Source organism: Bubalus bubalis, chromosome 5, assembly GCF_019923935.1.
Source record: "Bubalus bubalis isolate 160015118507 breed Murrah chromosome 5, NDDB_SH_1, whole genome shotgun sequence".
Classification (NCBI taxonomy): Eukaryota; Metazoa; Chordata; class Mammalia; order Artiodactyla; family Bovidae; genus Bubalus; species Bubalus bubalis.
In genome coordinates this window covers 74,721,165-74,740,842 of record NC_059161.1, presented here as the reverse complement: position 1 = coordinate 74,740,842, position 19,678 = coordinate 74,721,165, and the positions used below count along the sequence as shown (strand labels likewise).

At 36.3% G+C, this 19,678-nt stretch overlaps 1 protein-coding gene across 4 annotated transcripts in view; it reads left to right on the top strand.

The window, feature by feature from the left end:
- The window catches only part of KCNT2 (potassium sodium-activated channel subfamily T member 2), a 428,512-nt gene extending 409,319 nt beyond the window's left edge, over positions 1–19,193 (top strand). For 3 of the 4 annotated variants that reach the window (XM_044943221.2, XM_025286125.3, XM_025286126.3), the window contains 2 exons: positions 5,620–5,704; positions 14,246–19,193. In XM_044943221.2, coding sequence (XP_044799156.1) covers positions 5,620–5,704; positions 14,246–14,357 — 197 coding nt within the window. In that variant the 3' untranslated portion in view covers positions 14,358–19,193. The remainder of the gene's footprint in view (positions 1–5,619; positions 5,705–14,245) is intronic. The other variant, XR_006551227.2, reaches the window with a different exon arrangement.
- The last annotated feature ends 485 nt before the right edge of the window (positions 19,194–19,678 follow it).

Genomic DNA, 19,678 nt, shown 5'->3' with positions numbered 1-19,678 from the left:
GATATGCAGATGACACCACCCTTATGGCAGAAAGTGAAGAGGAACTAAAAAGCCTCTTGATGAAAGTGAAAGTGGAGAGTGAAAAAGTTGGCTTAAAGCTCAACATTCAGAAAGCGAGGATCATGGCATCCGGTCCCATCATTTCATGGGAAATAGATGGGGAAACAGTGGAAACAGTGTCAGACTTTATTTTTCTGGGCTCCAAAATCACTGCAGATGGTGACTGCAGCCATGAAATTAAAAGACACTTACTCCTTGGAAGGAAAGTTATGACCAACCTAGATAGCATATTCAAAAGCAGAGACATTACTTTGCCAACAAAGGTCTGTCTAGTCAAGGCTATGGTTTTTCCTGTGGTCATGTATGGATGTGAGAGTTGGACTGTGAAGAAGGCTGAGTGCTGAAGAATTGATGCTTTTGAACTGTGGTGTTGGAGAAGACTCTTGAGAGTCCCTTGGACTGCAAGGAGATCCAACCAGTCCATTCTGAAGGAGATCAGCCCTGGGATTTCTTTGGAAGGAATGATGCTAAAGCTGAAACTCCAGTACTTTGGCCACCTCATGCGAAGAGTTGACTCATTGGAAAAGACTCTAATGCTGGGAGGGATTGGGGGCAAGAGGAGAAGGGGACGACAGAGGATGAGATGGCTGGATGGCATCACTGACTCGATGGACGTGAGTCTCAGTGAACTCCAGGAGTTGGTGATGGACAAGGAGGCCTGGCATGCTGCAATTCATGGGGTCGCAAAGAGTCAGACACGACTGAGCGACTGATCTGATCTGAATACACTATACATAGTAAAAGTATCTTTCTGAACTAAAAGCAAATAAGGACAGGTTTAAAAAACAAAAGCTGAGAAAATTTGTGAACAACAGCTTGCAGGATGAAAGAAATTGTTAAAAGAAATTCTTAAGATAGAAGAAAAATAATGCCAGTGGAACTATAGATCTAAACAAAATAAGTAAGCATATGGGCAAATGTAAAAGATACATTTCTATTTTAAAAATTTTGTTCAAAAATAATTTACCATTTATGACAAACATTGTAAGGTTTATAATATATATATAGAAGAAAAAAAAAGTGTGGCAATAATAAATAATAAGGAAGAAATAGAATATAGTAAAGTTGTTAAGGGCTTCCCAGTTGGTGTCATTGTTAAAGAACCTGCGTGCCAATGCAGGAGACATAAGAGATATGGGTTCAATGCCTGGTTGGGGAAGATCCCCTGGAGGAGCACATGCAACTCACTCCAGTACACTTGCCTGGAAAATCACATGAACAGAGGAGCTTGAAGGCACAGTTCATAGGGTTGCAAAGAGTCAGACATGACTGGAGTGACAGCACACAGGCAAGTTTGTAAAATTACATGTAAAGTGATGTGCTATTTAAGAGTAGACACTGAAAAATTAAAGCTGTGTATTTTAAGCGCTGGAGCAAGGGACAGGAAATGGTAGCATGCCAGTTTTGGGAAAAAATAAAAGCAATCATTCTTACTGATATTTGCATTTTCTATGGCTGCCTCCACTTTCCAGTTGAAAAAGTTTAAGTACAGCAGAGCTCATATGGCCTGAAAAGTCTGAAATATTAACTATTTGGTTCTTTTAAAAGCAATTGCCAACCAATGACCTAGAGAAGCTACAAAAAAGGAAAACAAAGAGATATAACTGATAACCAATGTTTCAAATAAAATGGAATGATTATAAGAAGAACTGTGTAAAACCTCAATTAATCCAAAGAAGGCAGAGCAAAAAGAAAGAGGCACAAAGAACATCTGGAACAAGTGAAATACAACTGCAAGATGGTAGATTTAAATGCTACTATACTGATACTTCATACCAGGGAAGCCTGTCATGCTGCAGTCCACAGGGTATCAGATATGCATGTGATAGCAACAATATTAATATTTATATTACATATAAATGGATTAACATTTCAACTATCTTCCCTGGTGGCTCAGAGGTTAAAATGTCTGCCTCTAATGCAGGAGACCCAGGTTTGATCCCTGAGTCAAAAAGATCCCCTGGAAAAGGAAATGGCAACCCACTCCAGTATCTTGCCTGGAGAATCCCATGGACGGAGGAGCCTGGTAGGCTACAGTCCACAGGGTTGCAAAGAGTCGGACACAACTGAGCGACTTCACTTTCACTTTTCAAACATTTCAATTAAGAGGCAGAAGTTATCAGATGGGATTAAAAGAAGCAATACCCAGCTTTATGTTGTCTAAAAGAAACACTTAAAATGTAAAGAAAGAAATAGATAAGCATATAATTATATTTTATGTAATCACAATTCTAAGGAAAACTTGAATGACAGCATTAATATTAAAGTAGATCCATGCAGCAGCTTGGATACTCAACAAAAAGATTTCAGGAAGAGGAAAAAAAGCCTTACAGAAACACACTGTAAGATCCTAGCAGAGTGAATGTTTCTGGAAATCAGTGATTCTAAGGATGGGGCATGAGAGGAAGGAATTAACTGCAAAAGGTCAGGAGGAAACTTTTTGTCATTATAGAAATGTTCTATGTCATAATTATGGTAGAGGTTGCACTATTCTATGCAGTGTCAAAACTCATTGCATGTGCATTTGGAATTAGTGAATTTCAACAGAATATTAATGAATATCCTAAAATAACTCAAATAAGATTCTTTAAATCGTATAGAAAGTTTACAGCCAACTTGTTATAGGTGAATCTATAGACTTGGCCTGTCTTGTTCATTGTTGTCTCCAGATTTAGGATTATTTGTGAAAGTGAAAGTGAAATTCGCTCAGTTGTGTCTCTTTGCAACCCCCACCAGGCTCCTCTGTCCGTAGAATTCTCCAGGCAAGAATACTGGAGAGGGTAGCCATTCCCTTCTCCGGGGGATCTTCCCAACCCAGGGACTGGACCCAAGTTTCCCACATTGCAGGCAGATTCTTTACCATCTGAGCCACCAGGGAAGCACAATCATGACTAGTTAACATTATTAAATGAGCAAACTGGAGAACAAAATAACAAAAATCATGTGATAAATTATGACCATCAACTAATGATAAAAATGCCTCCTGTAAGTCATTTGGGGGTACTAGAGGATGGCGGCAAAATTGAAAACCATACTTATTTTTAAATCCGTTAATATGTTCAATACATTTTTCTTCAATCTCAAATATTACTTCAGGTGAAGTACCTTTGAGCTTAAAGTAGTATGCGTGCTCAGTTGCTGAGTCGTGTCTGACTCTTTGTGACCCCATGGACTGGACTGTAGCCTGCCAGGCTCCTCTGTCCATGGGATTTTCCAGGAAAGAATACTGGAGTGGGTTGCCATTCCCTCCTCTAGGGGATCTGCCCAACTGTCTCCTGCGTGGACAGACGGGTTCCTTACCGCTGAAGCACTTGGGAAGTTCTTAAAGTAGTATATTTAACAATTAAAATGAAAATAAATAAATAAGGTCTTTCAAAAACCTTTTGGAATTTGTACAGAAATGTATTTATTTTACTTTTTCATGTTATCAACTAGATGGTAGTTGAGAGCCAAATGAGGTGGAGATTTTCTAATGATCTGTTACGTTTCAGGGCGTCATGCTTCAGTCTCCAGGATGCAGTATTAACTGCTGTTATTTTGTTTAGCCTATGTGGAAATTCATACAAAGGAGAAATTTTTCAAGAAGAATACATACATCAAAAATGCTTTCTGTATAAAAAAAGGATTCTGGAAATCTCCTGCCGGTACAATATGCTTTGAGGTGAAAGTGAAGTCGCTCAGTCGTGTCCGACTCTTTGCGACCCCATGGAATGTAGCCTATCAGGCTCCTCCGTCCATGGGATTTTCCAGGCAAGAGTACTGGAGTGGGGTGCCATTTCCTTCTCCGGTGGATCTTCCCAACCCAGGAATTGAACCCGGGTCCCCCGCATTGCAGGCAGACGTTTTACCATCTGAGCCATCAGGGAAGCCTTAAATCACACCTTATTTGGAGTAAGCTTGTCATATACTCATTGGAATTCCAAGCTCCAGCATTTTGAATTAGCTATAACCACACACCCCCTAGTATGATTGGCAGATTTAGCAAAAAGAAATATAGGATGCCTAGTTAATCTGAATTTCAGATAAACAACAAATGATTTTTAGTATAAGCATGTTACATTCAATATTTGGTATATAAATATGCTTAAACTTGTTAATTTTTAGTCTGAATTTCAGATTTCACAGGGCATTCTCTATTTTGCCTGGCAACCTTATCCCCATGGCAGGATGCAATTCCTTGTGTCTGCCTTGGGGTTATGCAATTGAATATATTCCTTTATTTGAATATTAATTTGATAATCTCATGATTATAATAATTTTACTGGCAAACTTACTGGAGGCTTCAATTATATTGCAGTTTAACTGCCTTGTAAGATAAGGATTTTTATTTTAGACTGGAAAATGTCACATCTGCATATCAACTTGAAAGATCATAACTGAAAATACTATCTTTCACAGTCCAATGACAGGTTTCTAGTTAGAAGCATGTTGTGGTAGATATTATTTTATGAAAATAATATATATTTTTCAGTGTAGAAAATTATTAGAATCATCTGTTTTGGCCTAAAAATTATCTTTAATTTTATGCAGTTATTTTCATGTTGATGTATCTCTATTGGTATGAAACAGTTTTAGATTTTTGGATGAAACTGGAAAATTTAGTACCACTTTTAGGAGCCAAGCTTATCTTAACCAAAATAACTAGAGAGAACTATGGCTCTACAGCAGGTTTTGAAACAGTGCCCTTCCAGCTTAAAATCTTTACCCTTGGGAGGATTAATATTTATTGACTATGTATCTACAAGCCTCTGTATTTATATCTTCTAGTAACCTTGGAAACTATAAAACCTCAATCCCAAAGCTGTTTTATTTTCCTTTCCAATGTCAAGTCAACTCTCCAGGCTTGAAGTCTGATGATGTCTTCAGAGTGAATTGACAAAACTTAGAGGGCACAGCTGTTTATTTTTAGAATATGAATTGTTTTAGAGAAAAAGAAAATGATCCAGTGGTACACTCCCCTTGAAACTTACAGTTAAATCTGATCCACAGGACTCTGCATTCTTCCAGAATACTACCATGTTTTATATCAGACATATTATGTAAGGAAGTCAAATGTACTTAGGGTTTTCATGCTATTTAGATACATATCTGTTGTGTTTTTTAAAACACAATGTCATTAGATGATTTTTTTCGCAGTATTTTCCATATGAATGTTCCTGTCTGGGATGGCCATCTATAACCACAATTTTTTATAATTATTAAAGCATAGCAAATCAAGTAAACATCCTGTCTAGCCATTTCTATAATAGAAATACGTTTTTAGACTTACAAAAAGCATTAGCGTGATAGCTTACAAGGTAGCTTTTAACTGTGGTTGTTGTGAACAGAATTAGATACTTTACTTTTTAACATCTATTGGGGCAAAAAACGAGTACCTGTCAGATATTTCCAGTGACAGTAATTTGAAAATAGTCAAAATTATATAAACAGTCATGCTGTGGGCAAAATTATAGCAAGTTATTATTGACAGCTATGTGGTTTGAAGGTAAGATGCTCTGCAATAATTCCCATAATTTTCTGTAAGTGGTATAACTAACTTGGCATTTATTTATCTTGTAGATGAAATGAATGATCATCAAAATACCCTCTCCTACATCCTGATAAACCCATCTCCAGACACCAGACTGGAGCTGAATGATGTTGTGTAAGTTGATGTATCTCACATAAGGCCTGTATTTTCAGAAAACCACAGATTTGTTTATCTTTATATTTTTATTTCCCCATAAAGCCTCATATTGTTCTTGTGATATAAATACTTAGAAAATCAAAGCCTAATTTTGGTGTTCAATAAACAAATGCATTTTGTGCACTGCATTGTGTATTGCTGTGTGTCATACTATACAAAAGCATCATAGGATGGTAGAGGTATAGAAGACAACTTGAATTTTGTTTTCAATATATTGAGCACATATACATTTGGAAAAATGATAGAAAATCTGTGGAATAAAAAGAAGAAAGAAGTTCAAAGGAAAACCTAAAATATCCTACACTAGCTAATTCTAAATCCCTTAGACTTTTCAAAGCCAAGGTAAAATTGGGCAAAATCTTTATTAGGAAGGGGTCTATGGTAGTAATTTGTATTATGCATGTTTATAAAAGTGTTAAAGTGCTGCTTTAAAAGTGTGGTCTATATAGCATGACTTTGTCACATGAGTTAAATGAGATCAGATCAGTCGCTCAGTCGTGTCCGACTCTTTGCGACCCCATGAATCGCAGCACGCCAGGCTTCCCTGTCCATCACCGACTCCTGGAGTTCACTGACTCACGTCCATCGAGTCAGCGATGCCATCCAGCCATCTCATCCTCTGTTGTCCTCTTCTCCTCTTGCCCCCAATGCCCCCAGCATCAAAGTCTTTTCCAATGAGTCAACTCTTCACATGAGGTGGCCAAAGTACTGGAGTTTCAGCTTTAGCAACATTCCTTCCAAAGAAATCCCAGGGCTGATCTCCTTCAGAAGGACTGGTTGGATCTCCTTGCAGTCCAAGGGACCCTCAAGAGTCTTCTCCAACACCACAGTTCAAAAGCATCGATTCTTCGGCACTCAGCCTTCTTCACAGTCCAACTCTCACATCCATACATGACCACAGGAAAAACCATAGCCTTGACTAGACGGACCTTTGTTGGCAAAGTAATGTCTCTGCTTTTGAATATGCTATCTAGGTTGGTCATAACTTTCCTTCCAAGGAGTAAGTGTCTTTTAATTTCATGGCTGCAGTCACCATCTGTAGTGATTTTGGAGCCCAGAAAAATAAAGTCTGACACTGTTTCCACTGTTTCCCCATCTATTTCCCATGAAGTGATGGGACTGGATGCCATGATCTTCGTTTTCTGAATGTTGAGCTTTAAGCCAACTTTTTCACTCTCCTCTTTCACTTTCATCAAGAGGCTTTTTTGTTCCTCTTCACTTTCTGCCATAAGGGTGGTGTCATCTGCATATCTGAGGTGATTCATATTTCTCCCTGCAATCTTGATTCCAGCTTGTGTTTCTTCCAGTCCAGCATTTCTCATGATGTACCCTGCATATAAGTTAAATAAACAGGGTGACAATATACAGCCTTGACGAACTCCTTTTCCTATTTGGAACCAGTCTGTTGTTCCATGTCCAGTTCTAACTGTTGCTTCCTGACCTGCATACAAATTTCTCAAGAGGCAGATCAGGTGGTCTGGTATTCCAATCTCTTTCAGAATTTTCCACAGTTTATTGTGATCCACACAGTCAAAGGCTTTGGCATAGTCAATAAAGCAGAAATAGATGCTTTTCTGGAACTCTCTTGCTTTTTCCATAATCCAGCGGATGTTGGCAATTTGATCTGTGGTTCCTCTGCCTTTTCTAAAACCAGCTTGAACATCAGGAAGTTCACGGTTCACATATTGCTGAAGCCTGGCTTGGAGAATTTTGAGCATTACTTTACTAGCGTGTGAGATGAGTGCAATTGTGCGGCAGTTTGAGCATTCTTTGGCATTGCCTTTCTTTGGGATTGGAATGAAAACTGACCTTTTCCAGTCCTGTGGCCACTGCTGAGTTTTCCAAATTTGCTGGCATATTGAGTGCAGAACTTTCACAGCATCATCTTTCAGGATTTGGAATAGCTCAACTGGAATTCTGTCACCTCCACTAGCTTTGTTCGTAGTGATGCTTTCTAAGGCCCACTTGACTTCACATTCCAGGATGTCTGGCTCTAGATCAGTGATCACACCATCGTGATTATCTGGGTCGTGAAGATCTTTTTTGTACAGTTCTTCTGTGTATTCTTGCTATCTCATCTTAATATCTTCTGCTTCTGTTAGGTCCATACCATTTCTGTCCTTTATCGAGCCCATCTTTGCATGAAATGTTCCTTTGGTATCTGTGATTTTCTTGAAGAGATCCCTAGTCTTTCCCATTCTGTTGTTTTTTTCTATTTCTTTGCATTGATTGCTGAAGAAGGCTCTCTTATCTCTTCTTCCTATTCTTTGGAACTCTGCATTCAGATGTTTATATCTTTCCTTTTCTCCTTTGCTTTTCGCTTCTCTTCTTTTCACAGCTATTTGTAAGGCCTCCCCAGACAGCCATTTTACTTTTTTGCATTTCTTTTCCATGGAGATGATCTTGATTCCTGTCTCCTGTACAATGTCACAAACCTCATTCCATAGTTCATCAGGCACTCTATCTATCAGATCTAGGCCCTTAAATCTATTTCTCACTTCTACTGTATAATCATAAAGGATTTGATTTAGGCCATACCTGAATGGTCTAGTGATTTTCCCTTTCTTCCCATGAGTTAAGCATGGATTAAATGAGATAGTGTTTTTCTAAACTCAGGAAAGAAGGCATCATTGTGAGTTACTCTGATTATAAAGATGGAGGACTTGAACTAGACTCTTAGGGTAGATAGGATTTGTGCAGGTGGAGAGGAGAGATCATTCCAGAACATGGAGATGGCTTGAGAAAATGCTGTACCTAGGCATCATGTAATGTGTGCCAGCTGGCAATACTACAAAGCCTAGTGTGACCAGAGTAAAAGCTTTGTATTGTTAGCATTTTCTTTGCTAATCACTAGTTAAACATGATATTCAGTTCAGTTCAGTCACTCAGCTGAGTCCAACTCTTTGCGACCCCATGGACTGCAACACGCCAGGCTTCCCTGTCCATCACCAACTCCTGGAGCCTACTCATGTCTATTGAGTCAGTGATGCCATCCAACCATCTCATCCTCTGTTATCCCTTTCTCCTCCTGCCTTCAGTCTTTCCCAGCATCAGGGTCTTTTCAAATGAGTCAGTTCTTCACAGTATTGGAAACATATTAAACCTGATTTTGGAAGGACCTTAGATTAGAAAATAAAGAATTTATACTCAATCTTCTAGGTAATAAGAGCACTTGGTTATATGAGCAAGAAAGTAGCAAAATTTTAGAAAAGTCATTTTGACAGCTTTTGATGTAAGCCTAGGAGAGAAATTCCTTATGAGAAGCTGCCCCCGAGATCCAGGGTTCTAAGGTTTTTCTAGACCAAGGCCTGCTTACACAAGGTAGTTAACTCCAGATTGTATTAGTGATATAAAACCAATGCCAAAGATTCAAAAGAATTGGTGGGTGTTAGGTCCACAGGATGTGTGTGGCTATAACCAGGAAAACAAGCAATAAGGCCAGTGACTAGGAAGTGTGAGGACATTCTGTGATGCAGAGCATAAAGTGGATCCATGCCAAGTGGTTTAGAACTAAAGTTGGTATTAATAATATGCTACCAGTTAGAAGCTTACTTGTAGATGTTGCCAGTTTTCTGGGAGATTTCAGCTGGGATTGAAAGGGTTCATTTTTTTCTTTTTTTCTTTTTTTGAAAGAGCTGTCTAGGAAGCAATGGAATTGATTGGCAGGATGGAGATAAGATTCTGTCATAACATCTGGATGAGGGTTGTAAAGGCAAAAGCCTATGTAATAAATTTATGGAGGCCAAGTGTAAAACTTGTTCATTGTTCTGAGAATTGGAAAATAATGGCTCTCACATGGTTTTATGAGTTAGAATCTATGTGGTTGCAAAAAAAAAAAAAAAATTACTCTTTAACTGAAACAAGTTAGGATGGTGAGGCACTTTTCCAAGCAGAAAAGAGCAGTCTTTGGATGAGGAGGAGAGAGAGATGAGGAGCTGGGGTTTCAATGCATTGTTCAATGTGCTAATGGAAATGTCTAGAAAGCTTATGGGGATATAGTGCTGAGCTTTGGAAAGAAGCTAGTTCTATGTAGAAATTAGTTATTTTTTCATCTTCTAAATGAATGAAACTTAAAAGAATTATTTTTTTTAAAGATAAGATACTTAAAGAAGAAAAAGAAGAATGAATGTTGACCTGTTGAGTAGCAGTACTCAGTTTTAGGGCCAAAAGATGAATGTGCCTCAAAAACTTCTCAGAAAAATAACATCAGCAGAAGTAACTGACCCAAAATCAGTGTGAAAGGATTTTATATAAGGCATCAAAGATACAGCTAGCAAGTATAATAATGTCTTTTTTTTTCTTTTTGCCATCTGATAGTTAACATATTAGAACTTTGAGGAATCAGATGATGATAATTCCAGCTGCTAATTGTCTTAAGGCAGCTGTTATATCCAGTAGTGATGATGAATTTATGGAGCACTTTAAGTTAGATGAAAATATCTTATTTGTGATGCACCTGGCTTTCAACTGCCCATTCTGGAGACTGCACTTCGTATATAATTAAAATATGATAAAACTGCTCGGTTTTTCTTGTGTCCATATTTACACATATCTTTCCTCCTTTGACCCATAAAATCAGGCCATTTTTATTAGTTATCCAGTCTGGCATGTAGTCCCAACTTTTGCATGCCTCTTTTTCAAAGTTCCAATTATATACATATTTTTAAATTAATCATACCTTATTTTTATTTCATAACAAGTCATAAGTTTTTTGAGACTAATATGATTATTTTCCATGATTATATGTCATGAAATGGTAAGATCATGTTAACCTTTTGAGTATATGTACCTAACCTTCTATCAAATAGATTTTGTAACTCAAAATAATTCCTGAAACTGTTTAAAACTCAAACATAAAAATAAAGTATGGATGTTACAATATATATAGGAAAAATAGGCATGGGATTTTCTGCCTTTTAGATACTATTATGTGTATTAGTTTTAAGCTAAAACATCAAATTGACTACTATTTAAAAAAAAAAAAGACTCCTTTGCCATTTTCTATATTTTGGGCATTGAGATAATTAAATTTTAGGATAACTAGAGCAAAAAAAAAGAAAAAAAAAGCTACTGTGACAAGATGTACAAAAAGCACATTAAAGAAATTTGTTTTATTAGACTCATAAGTTTAGTAGTGATTATAATATGGAAGGGGACTTTTGCAGCCAAATCAATGAATTTAGGGGATAACAGATTATACCCAAACTTTTTACGGTTTTCTAAAGAACCACATTCAAAAGTTCATTTTAATTGAAGGCACAACATTAATTTGATTCAAAGACCCATAAATCACTAGATGATATGGAGATAAAAAGTTTAATGGGCACTATTAGTTTTCTTCATTGATCTACCATGCTATCGATATTCACAGTAATTATACAGCAGGCACATGGATAACAAAATCCAGTCAATAGATCCAAGTACGTGAATTTCAACTTTCATTTAAGAGAAAAAAATAAGACTACAGTGCTTTAAATTGCTCTTCTCATTTTCATTAAAGGACATCAGTTCAGTTCAGTTGCTCAGTCCTGCCCGACTCTGCGACTCCATGGACTGCAACATGCCAGGCTTTCCTGTCCATCACCAACTCCTGGAGCTTGCTCAAGCTCATTTCCATCAAGTTGGTGATGCCATCCAACCATCTCATCCTCCGTAAGCCCCTTCTCCTCCTGCTTTCAATCTTTCCCAGTATCAGGGTCTTTTCCAATGAGTCAGTTCTTCACAACAGGTGGCCAAAGTATTGAAGCTTGAGCTTCAGCATCAGTCCTTCCAATGAATATTCAGCACTGATTTCCTCTAGAATTGACTGGTTTGATCCCCTTCCAGTCCAAGGGAATTTCAAGAGTCTTATCCAACACCACAGTTCAAAAGCATCAATTCTTCAATGCCCAGCCTTCTTTATGGTCCAACTCTCACATCCATACATGACTACTGGAAAAACCATAGCTTTGACTATACAGACCTGTGTTGGCAAAGTAATGTCTTTGCTTTTTAATATGCTGTCTAAGTTGGTCATACCTTTTCTTCCAAGGAGGAAGCGTCTTTTAATTTCATGGCTGCAGTCACATCTGCAGTGATTTTATTTTATTTTTTTTAATTTTATTTTATTTTTAAACTTTACATAATTGTATTAGTTTTGCCAAATTTAGAGCCCAAGAAAATAAAGTCTCTCACTGTTTCCATTGTTTCCCCATCTATTTGCCATGAAGTGATGGGACTGGATGCCATGATCTTTGTTTTTTGAATGTTGAATTTTAAGCCAGCTTTTTCACTCTTCTCTTTCACTGTCATCAAGAAGTTTTTTTTTTTTTTTTTTTTTTTGGACTGGCAACTCATTTCATACATGATATTTTACATGTTTCAATGCCATTCTCCCAAATCTTCCCACCCTCTCCCTCTCCCACAGAGTCCATAAGACTGTTCTATACATCAGTGTCTCTTTTGCTGTCTCGTACACAGGGTTATTGTTACCATCTTTCTAAATTCCATATATATGCGTTAGTATACTGTATTGGTGTTTTTCTTTCTGGCTTACTTCACTCTGTATCAAGAGGTTTTTAAATTCCTCTTTTCTTTCTGCCATAAAGGTGGTGTCATCTGCTTATCTGAGGTTGTTGACATTTCTCCCAGCAATCTTGATTCCCGCTTGTGCTTCTTCCAGCCCAGTGTTTCTCATGATGTACTCTGCATAGAAGTTAAATAAGCAGGGTGACAATATGCAGCCTTGATGTACTCCTTCCCCAATTTGGAACCAGTCCCTTGTTCCATGCCTGGTTCTAACTGTTGCTTCACATACCTGCATACAGATTTCTCAGAAGACAGGTCAGGTGGTCAGGTATTCCCATCTCTTTTAGAATTTTCAAAGTTTGCTGTGATCCACACAGTCAAAGGCTTTGGCCTTTGTCAATAAAGCAGAGAACATCTATGATCCAATATTCATAAATATGTTCTTTAATTCGGACATATTTATGAATATCTTCCTTTTGGTCTTTAAGAGAAGTACAAATCTTCATTATAGTTCCCACTTTTAAGTTAGTCTCTCCATTTATTTGTGTGACTCCTAACATTATTACAAAGTGATGAAATACTCATTGCATTTGCACCTGAACAAGACATTTTAGGAGCTGTGTTACATGTATTCACTTTCCATCTCACTTCCAAGTGCTCATGGCTTCCCACTGCCTCTAGAATGGAAATGGAAACTTATCCTGAAGCTGAAAGTCCTTCACTAGCATCTTTCTAGGTTCTTTTGTGAATTCATCTCTTGTCTTTTCCTGGTCTAACCTGTCCTCTGAAGTCAACTCATTTTCTGAACATTCCAAGGTCATCCCTGGTATGGAACTTTTTTCTCAGTCCCATTTCCACTCCACTTCTACCTGGAGTGACATCAACCTAACCCCCTCAATAAAACATTCCCTATTGTCTGCTGTTCTTTTCATCTTTCTGTGGTGTTTGAAATTTCTTTTTCATCCTTATATCTGCTTCATAAATTAAATCCTCTGCAGGGGTCAGAGAGTGTGGCTTTTCATATCCCCAGATCCAGCTTGTAGTCTAGAGAAGCTCAAGAAACAGATACTCGTATCATTAGGCAGTCTGAAGTAAACCATGCTTCTTGAAACAAATTCTAACATTGAAATGTGTGAGTTTGGCAGATGAACATTTATCTATTTATTAATAGAGTGAATTAAGGATAATTTTTTGTCCAATTCCTTAATATAGCATAACCTGAATTTTAGGTTAATTAATCTAAAATGTTATCTATGCATAATGTTCTTCATAGCATTTCTGAAATCATAAATTTTTTTTAGAATCATAGAATATTTAAATTAAAAGACTATAGAAATAATTTGATCAAATTACTAATAGTTATGAATGATAAAACTAAGGACAATCAAGTGATATAGTCATGGCTAGAATTTAGGTCTCCTTGATAGAAAAATAGCCAAAGTAAAGAATAATAAATCAATATATTTAAAATGGATAACCAACAAGGACCTAGTGTATAACACATGGAACTCTGCTCAATGTTGTGTGGCAGCCTGCGTGGCAGCTGGGTTTGGGGGAGAATAGATACATGTACATGTATGACTGAGTCCCTTTTTTGTTCACTTGAAACTTTCACAACGTTGTTAATTGCCTTTACCACAATACAAAACAAAAACGTCAAAGGAAGAAAAAGAATGGATCAACAAAATACTAGAATAAAACATAAATGTTTGATAAGGTGAACATGGTGCTGGATTGTAATTGAACGATAATGATTCATCATTCATCCATATTCATTTTTACAACGTTTTTAGGTATAGAAATAATACAAGCCCTGCAAAATTTTACAGACCAAATAAACTGCAAGTCCTTCCACCAACATTATATAGACACAAGTTTTGATGACCATAAACACTAAACAAATAAACTTTAAGTAACAGTCTAAAATGTCAGGGTGGATGAGCTTTGCCTTTAGTTGCTACTGCAGTCATTTGCTTTGTTTTCTTTTATTAGATACTTAATCCGACCGGATCCACTGGCTTACCTACCCAACAGTGAACCCAGTCGAAAAAACAGCATCTGCAACACCATGGTTCAGGACTCTCGAGAGGAAACTCAGCTTTGATAAAAAGAAAATAATAAACTGTTTTTTTTTCCCTCCAAGGATGTTGCTTGAAACAACTTTAGATCTTAGGAAAGAAAAAGCATTGCTGGCATGAACTAAACTAGATTGGAATATATCCAATTCTCTCATATTTAAAAAAATCTATTCTCCTGGAAGTATAGAGTATTTTGAAACTTGAAGTACTGCTTGTTGGTACTCCTCCTATTAATATTTGAAAGACATCAATGGAATGGTTTTGAAAACCTAAATCAGAACACAAAAATTTAAACCTGATGTTTCCTTGTTTGACAATGATGCAAACTGTAGTAGCCAATTTTTTTTTAAGTATTAAGGCTTTATGAAAGTAAACTAGAAATCTAACTATACTTGGTGCATCCCAGTGGACATAGAAGATGGTTGCTCCTCTTAAAATTAAATGTGTCTTATTACATTGCTGTTCTATAAAAACAGCTCATCATACTGTGTCTAGTCTTCTCTACACAGATAAACAAATTTATGTGGCTGACTTCTGTGTAAGAATCATAGTTTACTTTAGAATATGAATCCTTCAGTCATTTTAACCTTTTTGTTGCCTTTTCATATGATATGATATCCATTTTAGAATTTGCCATGTTGATAGCATGTTTTATTACTCTGAAGAAATCAAAACCAACGAAAATAAATATTAACAACATGAAATTTTCCCTAACTTTATGTTTGATACACATTGTATGCCAAGAAAAGTATAAAAGCAAATACGTATTGTTCTCCTAACATGTTTTTCTCCTAAGAGAATACCTAACATAGGGAAAATACTTGAAACACATTTGTCGACTTAAGTTTACTCCAAAAATTGAAACTTCAATATTAAGTAATGATTTTCATTAAAATCTTGAGCTTTAACTTTTTTTAATATATCTATATAGTATGTTTCATTAGAAAGATACTTAAAAAGAAGCATAATTATGCTTTTTATAGAATACAAAGAATTTCAAAACATTAGAAGTCCTCCTTTATGCTTTTAGCATTAAAGTAATCATATTCCAAAAAAATGCTATATCAAAATTTTTATCCAATTTAACTGTACTTTAACATTGTGCAAAAAACATACAAAATAAAGATAGGTAGCTTGGGAGAATTCCCTGGTGGTGTAGTGGTTAAGCCTCTGTGCTTTCACTGCCAAGGGCCTGGGTTCTATTTCTGGTCAGAGAACTAAGATCCTGCAAGCTGTGTGGTGTGGCCAAAAAGAAAAGGCAGTTTTTGCCATTTAAATTTAATGCAGACCATAAAGAATTGGACAGTTATAAAGGAAAAATTGACCCTTGATGACTCCAGTGCTCTTACCTGTATTGCATTAGTCCCCTTCAGAAACGGGTTGAAAAACAGAGCTTAGTCTACAAGGTAGTTGAAATGTGTTGTCATTCCCATGAAAGAGATACTGAAAAATTTTTAAAGATTTTTGCTCCAAATTTTTTTTTCTGAATTTTACTTTGAATTTCAATTCAACAGAAAGTAGAACATTTAAAGCTAGAAAGGTGGTATCATTTCTTTACACAAAGAAGCAGATAAATTAAAAAGAAAATAGGATTAAAGGTAACAAATAAAATCTAATATTCCCCCATAATTCTGTGAATATAAAATGTGAAATTATAGATTATAGCTATTGTATAATTTGGCTTTGAGTATATGAAATGCCTTTTTGTTGTTCTTTTTGTTTAGTATTTTATATTACTCGCATTTTAGAACAACATGAACACCAAGAATTTCCCCTAAAATAGGGAGACCCTATATTTAATTCTCTTTAACCAAACAAGGAAATAGAAACACAACTTAAAACAAAGATGGTATGCCTATACATGTGTATATGTTATAAACACAGGTGAAATACAGTTGACAAACATAGTCACATAGAAATTATTCAAACTGAAGGCAGAATTGAATTAATATATGTAATGGAGAACAACAATAAATTTAATGAACTTGTTTCATACTTGCACATTGAAATTTAAGTATGATGTTTCTTTGAGTTGCCATGTCTTTACCCATTACAGTTGTGTTTAGGAATAAATGTTAAGGTTTTATGAAATTTTTTTCCTCCAATATCTCAAATTGAGTATTTTTGCATTATGACAGTTGCCAAGACTAGGGTTTTACTCTAGGTAGGGCCTGACTATATTTCCTATGAAAATAAAAAATGTGTTTCATAAATTTTAAAATAATTATTTTTGACTATGAACATTAGTCCAAATTTAATATTTAACACAATTCAGATCAGCTTGCTATAATGATGATAGTTTATTACTCTTTCTGTTATTTAAAAAATAAAAACACACTTATAAAAGACTTTTAACAAATGGTTGCCTTTTTAAATTACTTACACTTGCACATGAAAATAAAATATGAACTCAATATTAGTTCTTGTAACCCTATGGGATTTGACTCTGTTTATTGTCTATGTACCATTTTGCTACCAGTTACACTGCTTTAAAATAAATAATAAAATTATTTCTGATGATGAAAACATTTATTTTGGCAAAACTTGAGTTGTGTAGACAAATTATATTTTGATTTGCCACAGTTGTATTTTTCCCTGTCACTTTAATATTTCAAAACCAATATAAACATGAAGGTGATATCACTGGAAAAGTTAGTGATAGATAAACAGTTGTTAAATTACTTAAGAAAAGAAGGACAGGAAAGACAGAGAGACAGAGGAGGAAGTGAACAAAGGGAAAGGAGGGAAAAATAGAAAGGGAAGAGATGAAGAGAGAGAAAAAGAAGAAGAAAAACAGGAAAGGAAAAAAATCAAAAAGAAACACCAATATAGGTGCCAGAAAAGAAAAAAAAAAATTTTTTTTTCTTTTAAAAACTAGAGGATAATGTCTCAAAATAGTAATTTAAAGGCCAGAGAAATTGTGCTTAGAGAAAACCAATTTTAAATGCAAAGCTAGACTTTTGGTCAGGGAAATGGAGTAGAAACTTTTCTCCCCATTACTTCTAGGTGCAGCTGAAAACCCTAGATATGAAACTGAGTAGCACCCTCTGGGCCTTCCTAGGGACAGACACACCATCCCCCATGTCCTAGGAAAACAGTCAAGCAAGACAAAGGAGTATTAACTTAGCCAAAAAACAGAGTCAAGGACATGTCATTCCTCAAGAGCTCATAGTCATATTCTGAGCCATACCTTGGAGTTGTTTTGCAGATACTGAAACCCTCAAAAGGGAAGAAGTTGACTACATGCTGACCACCAGCACATAGATCCCAGACTAGTAGGAACCAGAAAATTGATACTTGAGAGTCCTGAAAAACCATCCTGTTACCTCACCCCCAACCAAACAGAAGGATATACATGAGCCAGTTGCATACGACCCTCTCCTTCGCCTTGCCTTTAAAAAACCCTTCCTTGAAAGCCACTGACAAGTTTGAGTTTTTTTGAACACTGGCTGACTGTTCTCCTTACTTGGTGCCTGGCAATAAATACTGTACTTTCCTTCACCACTGCCTGATGTCCATAGATGGCTTTGCTGTGCCTCAAGCAAGCAGACCTAAGTTGGGTTGAATGACAAATACTACATATCAATCCAACATAAGAAGGCTGAAGAGAAGAAGGAAGATGGACTAGGGAACTATGGCTTGAGGAGCAGCATGGTGATGAGTTCTCTAGGTTTTCTTTTTGCCTCCTACAATTGCTTTGGATATTTGGAAATACCAATGTGCATGCATGCTCAGTCATGTGTGACTCTTTGTGACCCCACAGACTAGAGCCCGCCAGGCTTCTATACCCATGGGATTTCCAAGGGAAGTCTATTAGAGTGGGTTTCCATTTCCTCCTCCAGGGGATCTTCCCAATCCAGGGACTGAATCTGCATCTCCTGAATCTCCTGCATTGGCAGGTGGATTCTTTACCGCTGTTCCATCTGGGAAGCTGGGACATGTTAGTGAGAAGAGCAAAACCAAGAAAAGCCTGCTCTTTCTACGGGACCAACTTGGCAGCATATGCAACTGTCACAGCACCAGACTCCTGATGACACTGCAGTGTGAGTGGCTTGTTTACAGAACATCACCTAAAATATATGGTGGTCAAAACATCCAGTGGCCAGGAGCTTCCTTCAGCACCCCCAGGATGGTGTATAATCAAGTGCCTCCAGTGGTACACTCCTCCGTGAAGACTGTCCTGAGATGTTCAGCAAAGGAGTACCACAGAATTTTCTGCAATTCTGTGAACCATAGCAATGCCAACAGCCTGGTTTCAGTCCTGGAGTCTCTTCCTGGATGCTCAATCTCAGCTCTTAAGATAATGCATGCTCCTTATATCTGTTATTGCTGTGTTATTTTCAAGTCCTCTTTACTTAGCACTAGCCAATCTGTCATTACTCCAAGGTTCTGATACAGTTAATGATTATCTGTAACTTTCTTTGTCCAAATCACTGTGTACTTCTTCAGATTAGATCCTGGCTGAGAAAAATACATAAGTCAGTAGTTCTCCATCTGAATAAATCTAAGATAATGGTGATATCAAAATCCAAGGCTTGGAATCTGAAGGACATATTTTGGGAAAATTCAGCAAATTAAATAGTACCTGCTGGGAAATTTTTAATACAGACAACACTTACTCTGTGGAGCATTAGATAACTATTATTTCATTTTGATCTCTGATCATTTTATAGGATTGTTCTCCAGTCTATATTATTTGAAGGAACAGGTCAGCTTTAACTGTGGTGGATCAATATGAGATTATACCAAATGGTTCTGAAAAAAATGTTATTTGGTTTATAATTAAAGATTATGTACTATCTTAGCATTCAATAAAATTTCATTCTACTGTTTATATCTATTAATAAAAATGTTGCAATAGAGTTAAATGTCTGTCTTCTTAAGTAATAGCAGAAATCTAAGAAATTGCACTGTAATTTAGTCACATTTCAAAGAAATACAGAGTTGTACTCAGAGACATGTTTTTCCTTTTTCTCTCTATACAAACAGGTTTAATTTCATGCTCTAACAGACTAGATAGTTTTTCACTTTAAAATTAAATACAGTTCCAAAAGGAAAAGTTCCTGAATTTTATAGACTGCCATTCCCTGATTTGTATGATATTAATACTTATATAGAATAAGAAAACTTGAGGATGTCTTGGAATATTTCAACTTTACAAAAGATTGAGCCTATGAGATACCCTTATTACCTAGCCTAAGGTAAGCACTCAGGTTGAGATTTATAAATACAATTATTGATTTATATTATTTCAAGTAATATAAATATAATGGAAATATTTATTACTTTAGCTAAGAATTCAAACTTAAAAAATATTGAGAAAAACACTATTTGAAAAATACTTCAA